A 22,770-nucleotide genomic window follows, 5' to 3' on the forward strand; every position below is an offset into this window, starting at 1 on the left:
ACATGGCATCAGAATCGGAGGCAGACTCAGCAGCCTGTGTTATGCAGGCGACACTACTGTGCTTGCTGAGAACGAGACGGACTTGAAGCACTCACCAAAGGTCAAGGGCTGCAGCCTGCAATACAGATCACATCTGAACATCAAGAAAACAAAAATCCTCACCGCTAGGAAAATAGACAGCACCATGATAGATGAAGAAGACATTGAAGTTGTCAACAATCTTATTTTGCTTAGATCTACAGTGAACACTCATGGTTACAGCAGTTAAACAAGAGAGGAGTCACACTGGGAAAATCTGCTATTGGGATTTTTCTGTAGTAATAAAGATCAATGATGTCAGGGAGCTCTGGTGGCCTAGTGGCAAGAAGCTGCACTGCAATCCCAGAGGCACATGGTTCAAATTCACCAGATGCTCTACTGGAGAAGGAGGGGCAATCTCCTCCTGTACCAGTCAGATCTGATTTGACATTGTACACACAGGGGAAATTTTTTTTTTTAAAGAGCAATGATGTCAGGTTAAAGACTAAGGTGTACCTGATCCAAGCCATGGTCTCTAAATTGCTTGTTATGCATCTAAAAGTTGGACAGTGACTCAGAGTGACAGAAGAAGAATCAATGCCTCTGAGTTGTGGTGTTGGGAAAGAGTACTGAATACCCCATGGCCTGCCAAAAGAACAAGCAGCTAGGTCTTGGAGAAGGGGCAGCTGAAGGCATTCTTTACAAGGAAGGATGGGGAAAGGTCGTCTTACAAGTTTCGCGTATGCCGTCAGGAGGGGCTGGTCCTTGGAAAAGGACGTCAGGTTTGGAAAGGGGGAGGGTCAGTGTAGGAGAGGAGGACCCTCCACAGGGTGGCTTGACCCAGTGACTAACCATAGGCTCGAGTGTGTGAGACATCGTGTGTATGGCAGAGGCTGCAGACCTGTTCACAGGGTCGCTGTGAGTCCAGTTGACTCCTTGGCACCTAACAACAACGTTTGTGTAGTGACTGCAGAAGTGAAGCAATGAGCTTGAGTGGGGGCGAGATTGGAGGCTCGGGCAGGAGAGGGCGAAGGTCCAGTCCGTTGCTCGTGGGGTCTCTGGGAGTCACGGCCGGTTTGAAACCGCATATTATACGTATGTGTATGTGTTATGTGAAACTCAGCCTCGTTGTCGTCACGTCAGGGCTGACTCATCGCTGACCTGGCTTAAGCTTTCTGAAGCCGTAAATCACACAGGAGACTTCCCATCTTTCTCTCCAGTGGGTGGATTTGAACCTCTAGAGAAGAACAGCCCTTGGGTTACTAGCCCAGCTCTTCACCAGCTGTGCCTCCAGAGCTCTGTGTGTGTGTGTGTGGGGGGGGTGCGTGCGCGTGCACTTGTATCTTGTTGTGTGCTGCTGAGATGGAGCTGACTCATAACTGATGCTCTAGCAGGTTTTCAGAGGCTGTAAATCCAAGGAGGAGACGGCCTGTCTTTCTCCCATGGAGCGCTGGTGGATTTGAACTGCCTGCCTTTGGGTTGACAGTGCAACTCTTTGACCCTCTAGGCTGCCAGAGCTCCCATATATATGTGTGTGTGCAGGGACCTACATATATACATGCATATACATATATGCATACACACATCCATACACATACATGAAGCAGAGAGATTCACACACACACACACATGAAGGAGAGAGAGAAGGAGGCTGGAGTTCCCACAGCAGTCGCTCAGACCACAGGCTGGAGGGCCTGACTCAGAGCTGCAGTGGGTGCTGAACACACGGGATCAGTTGGTGGCTGACAGACAGGATGACAGGCTGCTGACTCAGGTCCCCGGGATGAGAGGTCCCGTGAGACTTGGATGTAGGATCCAGAGAGTGCAAAGCCCAGCAAGCTTTGCCAGAACATCCCTAACCGTTGGATGCAGCCACGTTCCAGGGAAACGCCCTCGTGGTGGACTGGCTCTCGTCTGTTGTACTGAGGACCTGGGGAGCCAGCAGGGCCTTGCAGCCCACATGCTCTCTCTTCACCTGGAGTCACAGAAGGAGCACCAGGGACAGGAGGAGAAGATGGAGGATGTGACTAATCGCCTCCCAGAACAGCTGCCTCCTTTGCCTCGAGGGAGAACTGGACGCTGCCCGGCCACCGTTCCTGGACGCTGCCCGGCCACCATTCCTGGATGCTTTGATGTGAAAGTCTGTAGAATAATCTGTGTTATAAGGAGGAAAATGCAGGACAGAATTAAAATTTCTCATAGACTCCAGACTTCCTGAAGCCAGGGTGGGTGGATGAACCCCTGAAACTGTCACCCTGAGATCATTTTTAAAACTTAAACCAAAAGAATTCTCTGAGGTTTACTTACAAAGTAAACAGCGCCTTAACTACTGAAGCAGTGTCCGCCTTGAGAATGCTCTATGTCCCATCAGACTGAAAACAGCAGCTAGGAAGCTTAGATATGACCTTAGGGGGACAGTGAGTCCATGCAAATGGGGAGGGACCACTCAGGTAGAGAGGATGAGTGGGCCGCTCTGACGGTGCAAGGCTCTCGAGGATGCCAGAGTCACCTGAGCCTGTGTGATTGACAGGATGGTGAGAAAGTATGAAAGGTGGTGTCTCTAGGTGGAGGGAAAGGGGTGGCCAGTGCTTGGGGAGCAGGAGGGACTGGGCAGGTGGGCAGAGTTCTGTAGCAAAAGCAGAATGCTCGCCCACTGCTCTCAGTCGGTGGTGACCTCCCTTAGATTTGGGGACCTGTGAACCTTTAAGCAAACAGATTGCCTTTCCCCCTTGGGGGGTGGCTGGTGGCTTTGAACTGCAGACCTTCCAGTTAGCAGCTCAGCATGCCCCTGCTACACCACCAGGACTCCTTTGCACAGTGTGGCTGGAGCTCCAAAGTGTTCACCACAGCTAGAGGAGGTCCCCGGGATCCCCTGGCCTGCCCTGAACTTTCTGGTGACTCACGGTTGTGCTGCATTCTTGAGCTTGTCTGTGTTGATTCTGCTGCGTGCACGTCATCTGGGTATTTATTCTCTTTTAGGATGGAAGCCGAGGCTAGGCCCGTGACGCGGAGGAGACTTGGCCGCTGCGTTGACTCCGTAAGCCCCTGTGGAAGGTCAACCCTGCGCGTCACCTGCCAGTGATGCCGTAGCCACGTGGAAGTGGGGCGACAGGTGCGACTTGTTTCCATGTACGTTGCTTTTTTAAAAAAAATTTTTAAAATTCATTTTAATGAAAGTTTACAAAGACTTAGGGTTTCCAGTCATTCATTGTTGCACTTTTTTCCCTACCCACCCCCACCCCTCCAATTCATTCTTCTCCTTGAAAAGAAAAACTCTTTCATTGGTATTCAGTCTCTCCCTTAAGTCCACTCCACTATGCAGTCTTCACCCTGGACTTCTGTAATGACAAGAATACCCAATCGTATGTTCATTTTAAACAGTTCTGTCCCTCATCTGTTTCAGTGCAGTGTACATTATTTATCCCATCTTTCTCAATCTCCCCCCAACCCCGATGTCAGTGCCCCAGTGTTGAGCAGGTCTGTGGCATTGTTTTTCGAGGAGCGTGTGCATATTCCATGTCTCTGTCCAATTTGGGTTATTCTCACAGGATTCGGTGCGATAGTGGCCAACGACCTTTCTCCAAACTGCACACAGCGCGATGGCTGAGTGTGTGGATCGGCAGCCTCTGCGCAGAGGCGGTGTTTTACTGTTCACGCCCTCTGTAAAGGCGGTGTGGTGTCCTTGTGATTGTCAGCTTTACGTCACCCTGTGCTGTCAACCACAGCAGGTCACTGGTCATTGTCACCGCTAAGATTTATGTGTTGGGCACGTGGTGTGGAGCGGGCAGCCGTTGGAGGTTGTAGTGTGGGCAGAGCTGACCCGAGGAGGGTGGGCCTCCCCTGAAAGCCTGATTCCCCTTTTGAATTCTAGGGGACAGGATGTGAGCCAGGTCTATCAGGGGTTCAGAGCTTTCAGGACTGACAGCTCCTGGTGAAGTCTCCGATGCCTCAGCTCTTGGCTCTGACACAATGTTGTGATGACCATTGATGAGTTTGTGTGTACAAGTGTGTGAATGTGTAAGTGCTTGCTTCCGAGTGTGTACACATGTGTGAGTGTATGCGTGCTTGTGTGTGCATGTGTCTCTGTGCGTGTATACTCACGTGTGCTTATGTGTGTGTGAACACGTATGAACTGGTGCTTCTTTGTGTGGGTGAGCATGTGCACACATGCCTATGCTTCCGTGCATGTGAGTGTGTGCACATGGGTGTGTCAGGCTTGTCTGTGCACGTGTGCAGCTTGTAGATCTGGAGGCGTGAGAGTCCGCATCTGAGATGTGCTCATTTTATGGGCTGTGGTTTCCGGGTCCTGCCCTGGTGCCTCTGCACTCACTGGGGCGATGCCTGCTGACCTGCTCCCCTGTCGGGACTCCTCCCCATCATGAATCTTCCCATCATGACTCCTCCCCTGTCATGGCTCCTCTGTTGTGACTCTTCCCTTATCATGAGTCCTCTCCTCTCATGACTTCTTGTCATGGTTCCTCTCCTGTTGTGACTCCTCCTCTACCATGGCTCCTCCCTTTTCATGAGTCTTCTATTAGGAGTCCTCCTATAATGGCTCCTCCCCTATCGTGACTGCTTCTTATGTTGTGACTGTTCTGCCATCAGGAGTCCTCCCTATTCCAAGCATCCTCCTCTGTCATGACTCCTTCTCTGAGTCCTCCCATCATTTCTCCCCCCATCATGACTCCTTCCTGAATCATGGTTCCTCTTCTATCACAACATCTCCCTTAGGATTGGTCCTCCCTTTGTCAGGACTCCTCCCCCTTCAGACTCCTCCCCATATTGTTACTCCTCCCATTCTAAGACCTCTCATCCTGACTCCTCCCTGCATCATGGCCCTCCTCAGGTGATCAGATGAGTTAGTGAAAGGCGAGAGGAAGCAGGAAGGTGGGAAGTGCTGGAGGGTGGGGGTGGACGGCAGGGCTGTGATTAGGATGGCATGACATCAGCCCAGGTCCCCTCTATAGGTCATCATAGGCCCCCAGCCACCCTGACCACATCCCAGCCACACCCCAGCCTCCTGCCCCATCTCAGCCCTGCGTGTATCCCTGTGTGCCTCTTGTCCCAGTAATGAGGGGGCACCCGTTGATAACACTTTAATTTTTTATTTAATTTTATTATTTTGTTTGTGTACCATCAAATTGAATCTGACAGGTACAAGAGGAGATTGTCCCTCCTCTAGCAGAGCAACTGGTGGATTCTAACTGTGCACCTCTGAGATTACAGTGCAGCTTCTTGCCACTAGGCCACCAGAGCTCCCCAACACTTTAATTTTTTATTTAATTTTATTATTTTGTGCGTGTACCATCAAATTGAATCTGACAGGTACAGGAGGAGATTGTCCCTCCTTCTCCAGCAGAACATCTGGTGGATTTGAACTGTGCACCTCTGAGATTGCAGTGCAGCTTCTTACCACTAGGCCACCAGAGCTCCCTTGTGGATAACTCTTTAACTGCTCTCCTCTCTCATTCGACTGGGGTTTTCAGAAATGACGCCAGTCCCATTTGGGGCCGGGTGGGTCTGTGCACTGTGGGGTGCTGAGCTGCACCCCTGGCCTCCTCCCCTGCTGCCAGTAGCACCTGTCACGCCAGTTGTGACAGCATCTCTAGACATTGCCCGCTGGCCCTGGGGCACGTCTCCCCTGTGAAGGCCTGTTGCTGAGCTTGGGGTGGGGGACCAAAGCATGTTGTGTGGGTTATTTCCAGGATCCCTTTGGTTGGAGAAGCTGCTTGTTGAAGTATCATGGCTGTGACAGGCTCATCTCTTCCAGGATTATGGCCGGAAAAGTGAAATGGGTCACTGACATTGAGAAGTCAGTGCTGATAAACAACTTCGAGAAGAGAGGATGGGTCCAGGTCACAGAGAACGAGGACTGGAATTTTTACTGGTGAGTGCGGGACGCGAGCCTGGGCTGCCCTCGTTCAGTCTGTTCTGCAGGCTAGTTGATTCCAGCAGCGCAGACACAGGCCGCTGTGTGGAAAGGATTCTGCTTTAGGAGGTTGGTGGCTGTGGGTCCAGAGAGTCCTCTCCCGGGGTGTGTGTGTGTGGACAGATGTGTGCCAAGGCAGTGGGCGGGCTGCACCCTGAGGGCATGAAGGAAGTGGTGTGAGGAAGCCCAGCCCCATCGCCCCATCCCAGGGGGCCTGCCTAGTAGGTGCTGTTGCCCAGAGCTGCAGGTCACCTGGGAGTCATTGGCTGCCCCACCTGGGGGACTTTCCAGAAGGAAGGAGGCAGGAGGAGGATGTGGACAAAGGTCCGGAGCTTTGCTGAGAGCATGCGGCTGGGAGTGAGCAAAGCCACACCGAAGTGCAGCCTCCAGACAGGGCGTCAGACAGGGCGTTAGACGACTGGACAGGGTGTTAGACCACTGGATGGGGCGTTAGACCACTGGACAGGGTGTTAGCCTACTGGACACGGTGTTAGACTACTGGACAGGACATTAGACTACTGGACAGGCTGTTAGACCACTGGACAGTGTGTTAGACCACTGCGGGGTGTTAGATCACTGGATGGGGTGTCAGCCTACTGGACGAGGTGTCAGACTACTGGACACTGTGTTAGACCACTGGAAAGGGTGTTAGACTACCGGACAGTGTGTTAGACTACTGGACACTGCGTTAGACTACTGGACAGTGTGTTAGACCACTGGACAGTGTGTTAGACCACTGCGGGGTGTTAGATCACTGGACAGGGTGTTAGACCACTGGACGGGGTGTCAGCCTACTGGATGGGGTGTCAGACTACTGAACACTGTGTTAGACCACTGGACAGGGTGTTAGACTACCAGACAGTGCGTTAGACTACTGGACACTGTGTTAGACTACTGGACAGGGCATTAGACTAGGGCAGGGAAACCAACAACGTGGTCCTCTCTCGCCATGGAGCCTGAGCATCACTTTAGAAGCCCCTTCCCCACCCAGCCCTACCGCCAGACTGCACCCACCCCGGTCACTGCAGGGGCCTGTGTCCTCCAGCCCCCTCCTGCCTCCAGACCTTGCCTAGATCCCATCTGACAGTCCACAGTAGCAGACCCTGTCCCGGGAGACCTGTCCAGACCCCTTTAACCTGCAGGCACCTCAGGAGACCTCTGAAGCTGGCGGTCTGGAGAATCCACCACAATTCTCTGTGGGGCTATGGGCGGGAGAACATCAGAGTTGTCACTGTCTCCCCCACCCTACTTTCCCTATTGATCCCACCCCTCCGCTGGACCCCTCCGCACATTCGACTGTTTCCCTGACAGGATGTTTGGACACTCATTATCTTTGCATCCTTGCTGTTCATTCTCTTGTCCCCCCCGATACACACACACACACACACACACACGTGGGCACACCCACAGTGAACCCAGCCAGGCCCCTGGGGAGTCAGCGCATCTCGGGGTTGGGGGCGCCCTCCACCAGCGGGCTCTGAGCTTTGCAGCCTCTGAAGCTCTCACAGTCCCCGTTGTGGCGGGAGTCTCCCTGCGCTCCTGGTGCACGAGCTGAGGGCACACGTGTGCACGCATGCGCCCTGGCAGCCCTTGCACACGTTCACATGTGCGCCCTGGCCTCTGCTGGCCCCAGCCGCTCAGGGTGTGCTGTGACTTGTTCTCTCTCTGTTCCCTCTGTGCGTGTCACTCTCCTGCTGAGGGGAGGACCTTGCCTGGCCCTGTTTGTCCCTGCACCCTGCCTGGATCCAGCAGGGGGTGGACGAGGACTGTTTGCTTGGCCTGTGCCTCAGATCATGGCCTCGGCTCCAGGTGCAGGTGGCAGGCGGACCAGCACCTGTGGGCAACTCATACCTGGGCTGGGTGCCACCCCTTCACAAAGGCAGCATCTGTCCATGCCCGATTTGCTGCAAACTCAGGAAAAAGAAGTCCTTTTTAGCTTTGACAAGTGGCTAGGGGGAAACACTGGAAACTGCAGTAAAGTTAAGTGCATCTGCTGAGAGAACTGTGTTCCACAGTTCAAATAACCATGAAGATTGTAGAGCAGTCTGTAAGGTTGTGCAAGGCACTTCGAAGTAGTGAAAGAATGCTGTCAAATTGTGCGTGTGTCCTGATAACTGCTGTGCATGAGTAGCCTGCACCCAGGGCGGGAACTGAAGGCCCGTGGAGCGTGAAGTCTGTCACCGTGTTGCATGGGTCTGTCCTACCATCCACTGCAGGCTGTGCACAAACACCAGAGAACCTCAGGGCTTTTTCTGAAAGAAAAGTGTGTTCTTGGTGAAAGTTTATGCTGCAGTTGGGTTTACATTCAATCATTCATGGGGTTTTTGGTTTGTTGGGGTTTTTACCCCCTATTTTAAAAAAAAAGATCACTCCATTTTATTAAGAACTGCCTGTGCCTTTTCTGGCCCCCGTCTAGGATTTCTTCTCAACCAAAGTGAGAACCCCTTAGGTTCTTACTAGTCTGAACGTTTATACTGGGCCCGTAACGTGCTCCCTCTGCCTTATTCAAAACTCGGCGCTGATGCTGTTAAAAATGAGCATGATTGGAAGTAACTAAAGAAACTGAAGCTCGCAAAATCAAGCTAAGGAGGAACCCCCTCCCCCCTCTGTCATTAAGGACTTCTTGACCTGGTGCCTTAAACACATCCTGGTCCCCTCCTTGTTATGACTCCTGGCTTCTACTATCCCCACAAACAGACGGCAGCTCCCCTGGAAGCATCGTGGGCTCTTTCAGCTGGGAAAGGGAATTGAGCAGGTGAAGCACAGCCCCACAGGTCCCCATCACCCCGTGCCTTCATCACATCACATTTCTCCTCTAAACACATAGGAAACCTGTTTCCCCAGTTCAGGCCACACGCTTCAGAGAAACCTAACCAAGTAGAACCACAGGGTTGTAAAGCCCAGCAGCTCAGGTGAATGTTGTTGCCACAATGCAACAAAGTTAAAAAAGAACCGCAACAATGTATAAACGAACAACAAGGCTGCCCTGCAGAAGGGGAAGGACAGGCAGACAGCAGTGAGCTGAGCCCTTTTGAGAAGTCCTGGGTCAGGTCCTCTCTGGAAACGGCCCATGACCCCACCTCTCCCTCAAGTGGCCCCAAGAAGTGGCATGAGCACCATTAACCTAAACAGAAGTGACTTTGGCAAAGCCGCCAAACAGAAGCAACCCCTGCCGACCCCCCAGCTCTCTGGCCCTGTCGTGGCCGCAGCTCCTTGGCGGGGACACCTGCGTGCAGGTGCAGCACCTTTCCGATGTCGTCGTTCACCTTGTAAGCCGCCTGTTGTCCGCCTGTTGAGTCATAGGACTGACTTCACTTCCAGGCGCAGGGGGTCACTGAGAGCGCGTGGTCTGTCTCCAGTTCCCACAGGTGTTAGGCCAGCATGCCCAGGCGTGTGTGTGATTGTGAGTTTTATTGCACGTTTTCTCCCATCCTGCCCAGGACCCTCTGCCGTGATCCCTTTTTGTCGTGGTTAGCAGGGGGAGCTGGCACCGTCCAGTTCTTCAACATGTTGGAGGCTGACATTTGCCTGGTCCGTTATTCCCCTGGGCTAAGTATCTCTGTGTGCCTTCGATTTCCTTTGCTCTTCTTCGTCTCAGGCAGGGAGACTCTTGGCAGTGTTTTCAGTGCCTTTTCGAGCCCCGTGACTGCTCACCAACGAGGATTGTAGACCATCGTCTTTGTGCGCTGTGTTAGGGCAGCAACATGACTCTTCCCATGTGTTTGTGGCTTGGAATCTGACCTCCTGCCTGCTCTCTCATGCCGACCCTGGGGTCATTTGTGTTTGATGCTACATAATTAGAACACAACTGTTTGACACCCAGAGTGTCAGCTAGGGGTCGGTTCCGACTCTACGATACACAACAATAACATATAAGTCGGTGTATTACTTTATGGAGTACGTATATACATACACTGTATATTAATTGTTGTTAATTATATAAAGTATACCATGTACCAGGCAGCTCTGGTGGAGTAACCCACAGCGAGGTGTGCTGCCAACCTACAGGCCAGGCCTCTCTGCTGGTTTAAAGAGGCAGATTCTCCTCCTGGTCGATTTATAGCCTTGTTAACCCAGTGAAAGCTCAGCCGTGAGTCAGTCCTACGCAACAGCAATGAATGTGAGTTAGAAGATGGTAGGGAACCCTCTCGTTATCATGAGAATGATGGCTCTAAGGTAAGATCCGGGCACATCATCTGTTTTCCCTGTGTGAAGTCTCTATCAGGGCATCTGAACTGTTGTGGAAGAGAAGTTTCTCCTTATAGGAAAAACTCCAGTGAAGGGATGATGATGTGTTGCTAACCCCCGTGGCCACGGCCGGCAGTGGTCCTCTGAACAGCAGACATGTGCAGCCGGCAGTGGCCCTCTGAACAGCAGACGTGTTAACCCCCGTGGCCGTGGCTGTCAGTGGCCCTCTGAACAGCAGACGTGTTAACCCCCGTGGCCGTGGCTGTCAGTGGCCCTCTGAACAGCAGACGTGTTAACCCCCGTGGCCGCGGCTGTCAGTGGCCCTCTGAACAGCAGACGTGTTAGCCCCCATGGCTGCGGCCGGCAGAGGCCGTGTGAACAGCAGACGTGAATCCTGCCCTGTCCTGTGCCATCCTCGCTGTCTCTGCCCGCTCAGTCCCATTGTCTCTGTGCCAGGGCATCTCTTCAAGGGTTGACCCATTTTGCCCTGTCCCTCTCCCTTTCCCAGCCTGTCTGTCTGTCCAAGGACGGACCCCGCCTGACGAATGCTCAGAGTGTACAAGACGGAGCCTCAGCAGCCTTGCTTCCCACGAGCGCCTGAGTAGCACTTCCTCCAAGACACGTCTTGTCTTCTGTTTGCCCATCCGTAGGGTGTTCCATTCTCTCTGCCAGCACCACAGTCCAAAGGCTTCAGTTTTTCTTCCATCTTCCTTATTCAGTGTCAACTTTCAGATGTATAAGCAGCAGTTGAAAAGGCCGTGGCTTGGGTCAGGCGCGTCCTAGTCTGTAGAACTGACATCCTTGTTCCTTAGAACTTTGGAGAGGCATCTGTTGATTTTGACTCACGGACCCTGGATGTTGATTGTGGATCCAAGTAAAATGAAGTGTTCTTTTCTCCGTCTAGCCTATGTTGTCTGTCCATCCAGTGGTGAGGGGTATTTTGCTTCCTTGATGTAACATGTTCAAGAGTGGAGTCTTTGATCTTCTGCAGCAAGTGCTTTATGTCTTCATTTTCTAAAAGCAAGGTTGTGTCATCTGTATAACGTAGATTGTTGAGTCTTCCTCCAATCCTGATGCCACATTCTTCTAGAAGCAGCCCATTTTCTGGAATTATTTGCTCAGCCTCTAAAGATTGAATAGATATGCTGAGAGGACACAGCCCTGATGCCCGAAAGAGAATGTCTCCTGTTTGCAAAACTATTACAGTGAGGAGCCCTGGTTTTATAGTGGTTAAGCCTTTGGCTGCAAACTGGGAGGTTGGTGGTTCAAATCCACCAGCTGCTCTGTGGGAGAATGATATGGCAGTTGCTTCTGTAAAGATTCCAGGCCTGCGACTCCTGTTGGGGAAGTTACCTTGTTCTGTGAGGCTGCTGTGAGTTGGAATTGACCCTTTGCTATGGTGTAAGTGTTGTTGTTGTTGTTAGGTGCTGTCGAGTCTGGCGCGATCCATAGCAACCCCGTGAACAACAGATCTGAACCCTGTCCTCTCCTGTGCCAGCCTCACACTCACTGACACTCCCAGGCCCATTGCTGCTGTCGCTGTGTCAGGCCACCTGGTTGAGCATCTTCCTCTCCATCCCTGTCCCGCCGCCTTCCCAAGCGTGATGTCCCTGTCCAAGGAGAAGGTGCAGCCAGAGTGCCCCCTGGAGGCAAAGACGGTGAAGCTCCGTCTCACGTACTGAGGGCGTGTTGCTGGAGGAGGTTAGTCCTTGGAGTTTTGGTGACGTGACATTTAAGTGCTCAGTTCCCAACCCCGACTGGCAGTTTGAATGTACCATTGGCTCCATGGAAGAGCAGCTGGTGATCTAAGTGCTGAAAAGATGGTTGTTGTTATGTCTGTCAAGTCACTTGCGACTCAGCAACTCTGTGTACAGCAGCTCTGAAGCCGGCCTCGCTGAGCCAGTCTCACTGAATCTGACACACTTACCTCCATTATCCCAGTTACTGTGTCAATCCTTCTCATCCAGAGTCTTCCTCTCCCGTGCTGTCCCTCCGCTTTCCAAGCATGATGTCCTTCTCTAAGGACTGGTCCTTTCTGGCCACATGCCCAAAGTATGTGAGACGAAGCATCAACATCCTTGCCTTCAAGGAGCAGCTTGGTTTCACCCTCTCCAGGACAGATCTGTTTGTTCTCTTGGCAGACCACAGTATGTTCAGTACTCTTCTCCAGCACCACAACTCAAAGACATTGATACTCCGGTCATCCTTAGTCATTGTCCAGTTCTCTGAGGGATAGCAAGTAATTGCAAAGAACATGGCCTGGATCAGGCACACCTTAGTCCCGAGACTGAGGTCGTTACTCTTTAGTACTTTGGGGAGGTCCCTGACAGCAGACTTCCTGACTGTTGGTTCCGAGAGTGTTGATTGTGGATCTGAGCCAGATGAAATTATTGACAACCTCAGTCTCTTCTCTATCTATTATGGTGCTGCCAATTGGCCCAGTGGTGAGAATCCTTTTCTTGGTGCTGAGCTTCAATCCATATTGCAGCAAAAGCAGAAGCAAACTTAGGTCTCCTCTTAAGTTTCAGCAAGCAAGGTTATGTCATCTGCAAATCTGGAAAGATTGTTGTTGTTACGTGCTGTTGAGTCAATTGCATCTCATAGCGACTCTATGTACAACAGCTCTGAACCCTGCTCTATCCTGTGCCAGCCTTATTGTCTCTGACACCCCCACCCCCAGGACTGCAGTCACTGAATCGATCCATCTCAACGAGGGTCTTCCCCTCCTGTGCTGTCCCACTACCCTCCCAAGCATGATGTCCCTCTCCAAGGACCGGTCCCTCCTTGCAACATGTCCAAAGTATGTTAGACGGAGCCTCAGAATCCTTGCCTCCTCTGAGCAGCCTGGTCTCACCCTCTCCAGCACGGACCTGTTTGTTCTCCTGGCAGTCCACGGTATATTCAGTGCCCTTCACCAGTGCCACAGCTGGAAAGATTGCAGCCAGCAAACCCTGTCGGGCAGTGCTGCTCTGCTGACGTCCGTGTGGCAACAGTGACTAGAAGGATCTAGCCCAGCGCTGCCTGGCAGCTGGCCACTCTCCTCAGTGTCCCCTGAGCTCGAGTGTGACGAGTCCGATCTGAGGTGCACAATCAGTGTAAAAGCCACACTGTATTGTGAAGACAGCGTTCAAACAAACGTAACATTTTTTTCTTTCTTTTTAATGTGTGTACCGTCAAATCGGATCTGACTGGTACAGGAGGCGATTGTTCCTCCTTCTTCAGCAGAGCATCTGGTGGATTTGAACCGCACACCTCTGGGATTTCAGTGTAGCTTCTTACCACTAGGTCACCACAGCTCGCCCAAATGTGACATTTCTTATTCAGCTTTTGCTTCACTAATAAAAAACCCCCAGGTGGCGCACTTGGTTTTCACTCAGCTGCTCACCTGAAGGAAAAGTGAAGAGGAAGAAAGGCCTGGTGATCTGATCTGTACCCATCAGATGGTGTTTTGTGGTCGGGAGGGTGTGCAGATCAGAGCAAGGAAATGCCGTGGAGCAGATCTGCTCTGTGACAGCAGCCGGGTCGCCTTGAGGCAGAATCTTCTCCACAGCACCTGAGAGCTGTAAAGATCACCGAGATGAGTCAGGCTAACTGTATCAGCAGCATGGTCTTCAGCTGCTTCCTGTAACAGTAGAAAATGTACAATCCCACGAGTCATCTGCTCTCACTGAGGGCTCACGTTGCATTCCTTTTGAATTTGAAATTCTCAACACCTTAAGAAGAGTGACACCCCACCCTGCGCACCAGCTGATGCTCGGAGCTGTGCCCAAACTTCCCCACACGTGGGAATGAAAGGACCTGAGGAGCAAGCTGGACAGGAACCTGGGAAAGCCTCTCCAAGACAAAGACCCAGTGTCTTCAGTAAGTCAGCTGCCGGCAGAGGCTGTAGAAGTAGAGGGATGTAGGAGAGGTGGGAGCTCAAGTGGGGCCGGGTCTGCCGGTGCAGGAGGCGGAGCTGCCCCCCGCCCCCAAACCTGACACCCAGAGCAGCCAATCACAGGGCTGAGTGTACTTGCTGCCCCCCACCCCCTGCCCCCGAACCTGACACCCAGAGCAGCCAATCACAGGGCTGAGTGTACTTCCGCAGACCCATCAGCGTGCACCAGGCCAGAGGGACTTGTGAACGCTGCGCTGTTTGATGATAGGCTTTTGAGTTGTTGTGCTGGAGGAGAGTACTGAACATCACAGACCGCCAAGAGAACAATTCTGTCCTGCAGAGCGTGAAACAGTGCTCCTCGGTTGGAGGCTAGGATTTTGAAGCTCCGTCTTTGGGCACTTGGAGAAGGACATGATGCTAGGAAGGGTGGAGCGGCAGCGCGCAGGAGAGGAGGACCTGAATGAGAGGGAATGACACAATAACTAGGGTCATGGGGGTAGATGTGTCCCAGACAGTGAGATCTGCTCAAGCGAGGGCAGGTTCAGAGCTGTTGTTGTATATATGGTTGCTGTGAGTCGTAGGTGACTTGACGGCACATAACAACACTCATAAATCACTCGTACTTTTGTTGCAGTAGTTGTATAAAAATAGTAGACAATCGTGTACTATGAACAAAGGGCATTTCTTAACTTTGAGAGACTTAGAAATATGGTTTTGGACATCAGAAGTGGATGGGAAGAGAAATGACTCCAGATGGGCTGTGCATCACTAACTGTTGAGGCGGGGTAATGGGATCCATTATGCGTTTCCCCCTGCTTTCATGCAGGGTTGAAATTTTTTACAGTGGAAAGTGGGGAGAACAGTGTCTTTATTCTAGATGCTCTTCTAAGATTGGTGGAGTTGGGGTAGCGGTACAAGGACCACAGAGCAGAGTCTTGGGATGACTACTGACTGTTAGTGCCAGCCCTTTCTTCCTCTTCTCTCCCTTCGCCTCTGAGGCTGGTGACAGGGTGTGAGGCTGGCGGTGTGACAGTGGCTTTCTTCGAGGTTAGAAGGAACCCAGCTCTCTCTGTTGGTGTGCCCCCAGCCTCCTGCCTCCCATCCTCCTTCTCGTCCTCTCAGTAGGGGCTACACAGTCGGAAACCTCAGAGCCTGGTCAGTGCTGCCTCCGGCGCCTTGAATAGCCCGCTGTCCTTGCCTCCTGGCCGCCTGAACTTGGGTGTGAACGTCTGGGAAGGGACTGGGTTTAGCTTCTTCATCAACAAGCATCCTAAGCATCTGCTCCTCACCAGAGGGGTGTTTTGAGATGCAGGCTCCGGGCGGTCCTTGGCTCGGGCCAGGTCCTGACCGGACTTTGCACAGGAGTTACAGGTGTCAGGTGTACAGGTGGGAGGGGTACATGGAGTGGGCCTGGGGGACGCTTATCCAGGTGACACTGGCTGCAGCTTTAGCAGAACTTTGGTGTGGAGCAAAACATTGGGGGGGAAAGGCCAGTGGTTTGAATCTACCCGCTTCTAAGCAGGGTTCAGAATGCTAAGCTCTCTCCTAAGGTCCGGAACCTGATAGGTTCACGCTCCTCCGGCCGACCACACGGCCCGGGGCCTGCCTTTTGGCCCTTGCACCCTGTGCGGAGATTCAGATTCCATCTTGCATGCCCGCCCCCCGGCTCCTCTTACAGGATGAGCGTGCAAACCATCCGAAACGTGTTCAGCGTGGAGACCGGGTACCGGCTGTCCGACGACCAGATCGTCAACCACTTCCCCAACCACTACGAGCTGACCCGGAAGGACCTGATGGTGAAGAACATCAAGCGCTACCGGAAGGAGCTGGAGAAGGAGGGCAGCCCCCTGGCCGAGAAGGACGAAAACGGGAAGTACCTCTACCTGGGTAGGTGGCGCCCAGGGCCGCTCGGCAGCACGTGCTCTGGGTCTGACATCCCTGGGCCGGGGAGCCGGCCGTGGTCAGGGTGAAGGAGTCTGCACCCCTCCAGGTTGGGAAGGGAGTGCCGAGCTGCAGGACGATGAGAGAGTGTCACCGTACCTGCTGGCACCGTGAGAAAGGGGTGCCCCGTCCCATCAGGAGACGGAGACAGGCCCGCTGGACAAAATCCCCTCATGGGCCTGGGCAAGATGATAGGCTCACTCTCTGAACCTCAGTTTCCTCATCTGCTAAATGGGAATGATGACATTACCGAGCACTCAGGGTGATGTGAGGTTAAATGACAGACTTGACAAGTGCTCAGCTCACAGAGTCAGGCTGGTGACTCGCAGTCAGGTCAGTGGTTCCAACTCAGCAGCTGCCTTGGGAGGAAGGTGAGGCCGCGCGCTTCCCTGGGGGTCGCACAGCGTGGGAGACCCCAGGGCGGTCTGCTCTGTCCTTGGGAGAGCTCGGAGTTGGAATCTTGGCACCAAGTAGGTGCAGTGCGTCAGGCACTAGGTTCTGGTTGTTTCTGCGAGAGTGAACTGCAGATGTCCTGTTCTGCTCGAGCCTGGCTTGGTGATGGGTGGGAGGGTGGTAGTTAAATGGTAGCAGGATGGGGAAAGGAGTGGCAGGCAGAGGTGGGTGGGGAGAGGCAATGGTTGGTAAGGGAAGGTGGTGGTGGGCAGCGAGGTGAACAGAGAGGAGGCAATGGTAGACAGGGGAAGAGGTGGCAGGCAGTGGTGGTGATGGGAGAGGCAGTGGTGGGCAGGGGAAGGGGGTGGTGGGCACAGGTGGCAGCAGGGGGAGGCAGTGATGGGTAGAGGAAGGGGGTGGTGGGCAGAGGTGGTGGGCAGAGGTGGCAGCAGGGGAACGGGGTGGTGGACAGAGGCGGTGGCCGGGTGTTTCTGTTCTGGTCACTGCTGGGCTGCTCTGACCATGGTCCCCTCTGCTCACCAGCTCTGGGTGTCTCGACCTTTCAGACTTCGTCCCTGTCACCTACATGCTGCCCGCTGACTACAACCTGTTCGTGGAGGAGTTCCGGAAGAGTCCGTCCAGCACCTGGATCATGAAGCCATGTGGCAAAGCCCAGGGCAAGGGCATCTTCCTCATCAACAAGCTGTCGCAGATCAAGAAGTGGTCCCGGGACAGCAAGACGTCCTCGTAAGTGCGGGCCCCCATCCGTGCCACCCCACCAGCAGCCAGCTTTCGGTGGTCTTGGGCCGAATCTCCAGGTGGGTGAGCCTGTGGGCGACCTGAGTGTCTGTAGCTGTGGCGTCTTTTGTCACATGGAGGGACAGCTAGCTCTGTGGGGGCTGTCGCGTCAGCAACCAGTCTCCCCTCTGGTGGGCTGCCAGGCTGAGTGTGGCCACGGAGCAGGGTGAGCTGGCCGCTTCTGTCCTGCCGGGCTTGTGGAGCCCATACGGGCATGGTGTGTCTGAGGCCATGAGTCCTGGGCAAGGAGCCCTGGTGGTGAAGTGGCTAAAGCCCACAGCTGCTAACTAAAAGGTCATTAGTTCAAAGACTCTTAATAAACTGTGGTCAACATTGAGAAGGAGAATCCCAGAACACTCAGTTGTGCTTTTTTGGAAATCTGTACCTAAACCAAGAGGCTGTTATGTGACCAGAGCAAGGGACCTCTGGGGGGTTTAAAATTGGGAGGGGTGTCTCGGGGAGTGTGCTCTCTCTGTATCTATTCATGAGGGTGCCAAGCAAATCATTCACAAAGCTGGACTCTGTGAGGAGGAGCGTGCCACCGGGGTCAGAGGACTACTTATCAACAACCTTCGTTACGCAGATGATACAACTTGGCTTGGTCAGCGTGAGGAGAACCTGCAACATTTGCTGGAGATGATCAAGGATTTTAGCCTTCAGTGTAGATTACATCCCAACATTGAGGAGACAAAAGTCCTTACGGGACTTTAATGGGCTTGCAGGCAACATTATAATAGGAGAAAGGATTGAAATGGTCAGTGACTTCATCTTACTTAGATCCACAATCAACACCCTTGACACCAGCAGTCAAGAGATCAAAAGGCATATTGCACTGAGAAAGTCTGCTGTCAGGGATCTCTCCAAAGTACTGAGGAGCAATGATGCCACTTTGAAGACTAAGGTGTTCCTGATTTCAGGCCATGGTCTTTTCAGTCACTTACTATGTTATCTGGGAGCTAGAAGATGAATAAGGACAGCAGAAGAAGAATTGGTGCCTGTGAGCTGTGGTGTTAGAGAAGAGCACTGCTAACAGAACAGACAGCTATGTCTTGGAGAGGGTACAACCCAGAGCGCCCCTTGGAGGCAAGGATGGCAAAGCTTTGTCTCTCCTAGTTTGGGCATGTTGCTAGGAGAGGCTGTTCCCTGGAAAGGGGCATCATGCTTTGAAAGGTGGAGGGTCAGCAAAAGAGAGGAAGACCCTCAACCAGGTGGATTGACACAGTGACCGCAGCAAAGGGCTCCAGTGTGTCAGAGATGGTGAGGATGGCGCAGGACAGGACAGGGCTCAGGTCTGTTGTTCACAGGGTCGCTGTGAGCTGTACTTGACGGCATCCAACAACAAGAACAAGTAATTGCTTCAAGAGAAAAAGCTGCAGCAGGAAACTCCTGAGGGTTTACAGCCTTGGAAGCAGCCTGGGCAGGTCTGCCCTGTCCCGAGGCATGGCTGTGAGTTGGGATAGGCACGGGGCTTGGTTTCAGCATGGTAGCATGTGCTCTGGGGCTGGGTACCTGGACCCCAGGGCACCTGTGTTCGAATCCCAGCCCGCTACTTACTGGCTGAGGGAATTTGTATGTTAGAGTCGAGGGGTCTCAGCCTACGGTCTCTCCATCTGGATGGGGTGGGTCGATGCTCGCTGCAGCCCCGTGTGGCGTGGTGAGTGGAATGCTCGGAGGTGTCACGGTCACGGCCTTGGCAGTAGCCGGGGCTCTGGGATCTCCTGGCACTGAAACTCTTAACTGAGGCTGCTGAGCCGGGGGTGAATGCCAGGGGCTTCCGGCCAGCTCGCTCGGCCTCTGGTGTCCTCACCTGAGGCTCGGAAACACCCAGGGTCGTTAAAGCCGAGTCACAGTGATCCCAGTGACAGCGAGTCAGGGAGCGCGGGTGGGAGTGGCCGTGGTCCGTTTTCATGGATAAACCCATTAAACTGCTGCTGGACGGATTGTCACTCGCAGTGACCCCGCAGGACAGAGTGGAGCTGTCTGCGGGTCCCCAAAGCCGTGACCTTCACAGAGGCATCTTGCTCCCTTGGAGTGGCCGGTGGCTTCGATCCACTGACCTTTGGTTAGCAGCTGGGCACTTAACCGGGACACCACCACTGCTCCTTTGTCATTGTGCGCCAGCTCTGATTTAATGACCATTGGCTGACACCCAGTCATTCCGTCCTGAGTTGCTCTTCCTGAGAGGATCTTCCAGCTGTTGGGCAGCTGTTGGCCTCTGGTCCCCCGTCGCCAGGATGACAGGCACTGCCCTGTGGACACAGACCCTCCCCACCCCTCTGTAGTTGCAGCCCCTCCCAGGTCCCTCAGTGGACATGGACCCTCCCTTCCCTCCTCCATGGATGGGACCCTTCTCTGTCCCGCCTCTGTTCTCAGGACCCCTCCCCCTGAGACACAGTTCCTCCTCATCCCTCCTCGGTGGACGTGACCCTTCCCTGCCCCTCCTCCGTGGACATGACTCATCTCCCTCCCTCCTCCATGGACACAGCACCACCACCCCCTCCTCTGTGGATATCACCCTTCCTTGGTGAATGTGACCCTGACCATTCCCTGCTCTGTGGACATCATCCCTCCCCACCCCTCTTCTGTGGGCATTGCCCTCCTTGCTCCTCCTTCATGGACGTGGCCCCTCCCCTCCCCCCTCTGTGGACATTGCCACTCCCTGTCCCTTTTTTGTGGACGTGGCCCCTCCCCTCCCTGCTCCATGGACACAGCCCCTCCTCCCCTCCTCCATGGACATGTCCCCTCCCCATCTTCTCCCCAAGAATGCAGCTCACCTAGTGGGATGCAGGGACTTACCTCTGGCTGTTCCCTCCGCTCTCGGCTTCCTGCCCAGGTTTGTGGCCCAATCCACGAAGGAGGCCTACGTCATCTCACTCTACATCAGCAACCCGCTGCTAATTGGTGGGAGGAAGTTCGACCTGCGCCTGTACGTCCTGGTGTCCACGTACCGCCCGCTGCGCTGCTACATGTAAGACTAGCTCCGTCTGTGTCCTGACATGGTGTGCCACGTACCTCTCGCTTCTGGGGTCTGGTGGGCTAGTTCATTACAGGGTGAGGGGTGCATGGAAAGGTTGGTGGTTCAAATCCACCAGCTTCTCTGTGAGGGGAAGGTGGACAGTGTCCTCCCATAAAGATTTACAGCCTAGGAAACGCGGGGCAGGGTGGCCGTGGGTCAGCGGAGACTCAGAGGGTGGTCGCTGTAGGTCAGTGTAGACTCGGTGTAGGGTGACCGTTATGGGTCAGTGCAGACTCAGTGCAGGGTGGCCGTGGGTCAGCGGAGACTCGGAGCGTGGTCACCGTAGGTCAGCGTAGATTCGGTGCAGAGTGGCCATGGGTGAGTGCAGACTTGGTGGAGGGTGGCCATGGATCAGCGTAGACTCGGTGGACGGTCACCACAGATCAGCATAGACTCAGTGGACAGTGGCTGTCATTCAGCAGAGACTTGGTGGCTGTGGGTCAGTGTAGACCCTGGCAGGTGACCGTGGGTCAGCTTGGACTTGCTGGTCAGTGGCCATGGGTCAGTGTGGACTCCCTGGAGGGTGGCCATGGGTCATTGTGGGGTTAGTGGCTGGGGGCCATGGGTCAGTGTAGACTCAGTGGCCAGTGGCCGTGGGTCAGTGTAGATTCCCTGAAGGGTGGCCGTGGGTCACATGGACTCAGTGAAGGATGGCCATGGGTCAGTGTAGACTCAGTGGACAGTGGCCGTGGGTTAGCATGGACTCCCTGGAGGGTGTCCGTGGGTCGGCATGGACTTGGTGGATGGTGGCTGTGGGTCAGCGTGGACTCAGGGAAGAGTGGCCATGGGTCAGTGTAGACTCAGTGGATGGTCACCACGGATCAGCTTAGACTCAGTGGACGGTGGCCGTGGCTCAACAGAGACTTGGTGGACAGTCGCCGTGGGTCAGGTAGACCCTGTGGCTGTGTGTTTGCTCTCGTGGTCTTAGTTGTGACACTGCTGTGAGGTGTGGAATGTCACGGCTGTTCTGGGCGTGGCCTGTGGTGGACAGCCAAGCCGCACAATGTGAGTTATTGACCGTGAACCCGGTGTCAGCCTCAGACACGGAAGATCTCCCCTTTAAAGATCCTTCCGCTCCACGTCCTCTTCGGAGAGCACTCATGGGCCTACTTCCCGTCTAGGTACAAGCTGGGCTTCTGCCGATTCTGCACCGTCAAGTACACGCCGAGCACCAGCGAGCTGGATAACATGTTCGTGCATCTCACCAACGTGGCCATTCAGAAACACGGGGTGAGCACTTCCTGCCTCGGGACCTCTTGTTTTATGTTCCCATTGAGGAGGGGTTCCGGGGGGGAGGGGTGATGGTCCCTGGTGTGTGTGTGTGTGTGTGCGTGCGCGCGCGCGTGCGTGACCACCAGAGTCCTGGCATCAGTCGGGGGTAGGTGGGGGGTGAGGGTTAGGCTCACTGGAAGGGACAGCCAGACAGGTACTGGCCCAGGGAGCTCGGATCTACAGACCCTACTTCTGTCTTTCCTGTTCTGTGACCTTGGGCCAGTTCATTCACCCCCCAGAGCCCCAGTCCCCCCACTTGGAGGAGGGCCAGGCCGACTTGGCTGTGGGTTCAGTTCCAGACCTTACAGTAAAGCCCCAGCACAGTAAAGCCAGTCACGGGCGCTGTGTGCCTTCCCCCGTGCATGTAGAAGTCCCGTCTGTGCTGTCTGTGGTCTGGGGGACGGGGAAGTTCGCGATGCTGTCAGGGTGAGCGCTGGCGACACCTGAAGGGAGCACAGCCTTGGAAGAAGGGCACCTGGACACTTGCTCCGTGCAGGCTGAACACTGAGGTCAGTGTGTGAAGAACAAAGCGTCTGTGAAGTGTGATAAACCAGGCGCAAAACGAGGTCGGCCTCCAGGCATCCCCAGGTCAACAGGATGGCTCCCTGCCTGATGCGGTGCCAGTCTCAGCTCTGCAGCGGTCAGCGGCTACTGTGCTTCACAGAAGCAGGTGGCCAGTCCCATTCCCTGCCTGGCCTGTCAGTCCAAAGCTGTGCTGGAGCCTGTCCGCCACGGGTGACCCTGCTGGTATTGGAAGCTGGGCATAGCTTCTAGCGTCAACAGCCTGTGGCCATCACAGCAGGACAGGTGATGGCTTGACGGCTGAGGAATTGCCTTACCGTTTGGGGAGCTGGAGGGCCAGTCGGGACACCAGCTCTTGGAAGTCCCTTGGTGTCATTTCTGGAGAAAGGCCCCTGTCACCTTCAGCTTCTGGAGGTGGGCGGGCCCGTGTCTTGGCCTTCCCACCAGTGCGGGGCCGAGTCCAGGATGACGTGCTCTGCTCTCCCCTTCTGGGGCCCCATCCTGTCATTACTGCTTCCACCCTCTCGGCCGGCTGTCCTCACCTCATCTCCTTGAGATAGAAGGTGTTACAGGCCACACTCCAGGGAGACAGCCCTTACAGGACTCGGGGCTGTGACGGGGTTAAGGGATGTTGCACTCCACCCTAACTCCTCTTGTTACTGTTTGCTATATCGTATCGTGGGGTATCTTTGCATGATTTCCGCATGGTACTGTTACTTGCTGCAGAGGGTCAAGGACTGCAGCCTCCAGTATGGACTGAGGCTCAATGTCAAGAAGACAAAGATTCTCACCACTGGACCAATTGGCAGCATCAGG

The 22,770-nt window shown here is 54.1% G+C and overlaps 1 protein-coding gene across 2 annotated transcripts in view; it reads left to right on the forward strand.

Annotated features, from left to right (window-relative positions):
* The first annotated feature begins 5,788 nt into the window (after positions 1-5,788).
* TTLL1 (tubulin tyrosine ligase-like family, member 1) overlaps positions 5,789-22,770 on the forward strand; it is a 33,922-nt gene continuing 16,940 nt past the window's right edge. Inside the window, exons 1-5 of one of the 2 annotated variants that reach the window (XM_006890048.1) lie at positions 5,789-5,905; positions 15,691-15,899; positions 16,913-17,093; positions 19,978-20,112; positions 21,282-21,390. In XM_006890048.1, the coding sequence (XP_006890110.1) occupies positions 5,793-5,905; positions 15,691-15,899; positions 16,913-17,093; positions 19,978-20,112; positions 21,282-21,390 (747 nt within the window). In that variant the 5' untranslated portion in view covers positions 5,789-5,792. The remainder of the gene's footprint in view (positions 5,906-15,690; positions 15,900-16,912; positions 17,094-19,977; positions 20,113-21,281; positions 21,391-22,770) is intronic. The other variant, XM_006890049.1, reaches the window with a different exon arrangement.

This window comes from Elephantulus edwardii, unplaced genomic scaffold (genome assembly GCF_000299155.1).
Source record: "Elephantulus edwardii isolate Elephantulus edwardi_28Jun2011 unplaced genomic scaffold, EleEdw1.0 scaffold00086, whole genome shotgun sequence".
In the NCBI taxonomy this organism is placed as follows: Eukaryota; Metazoa; Chordata; class Mammalia; order Macroscelidea; family Macroscelididae; genus Elephantulus; species Elephantulus edwardii.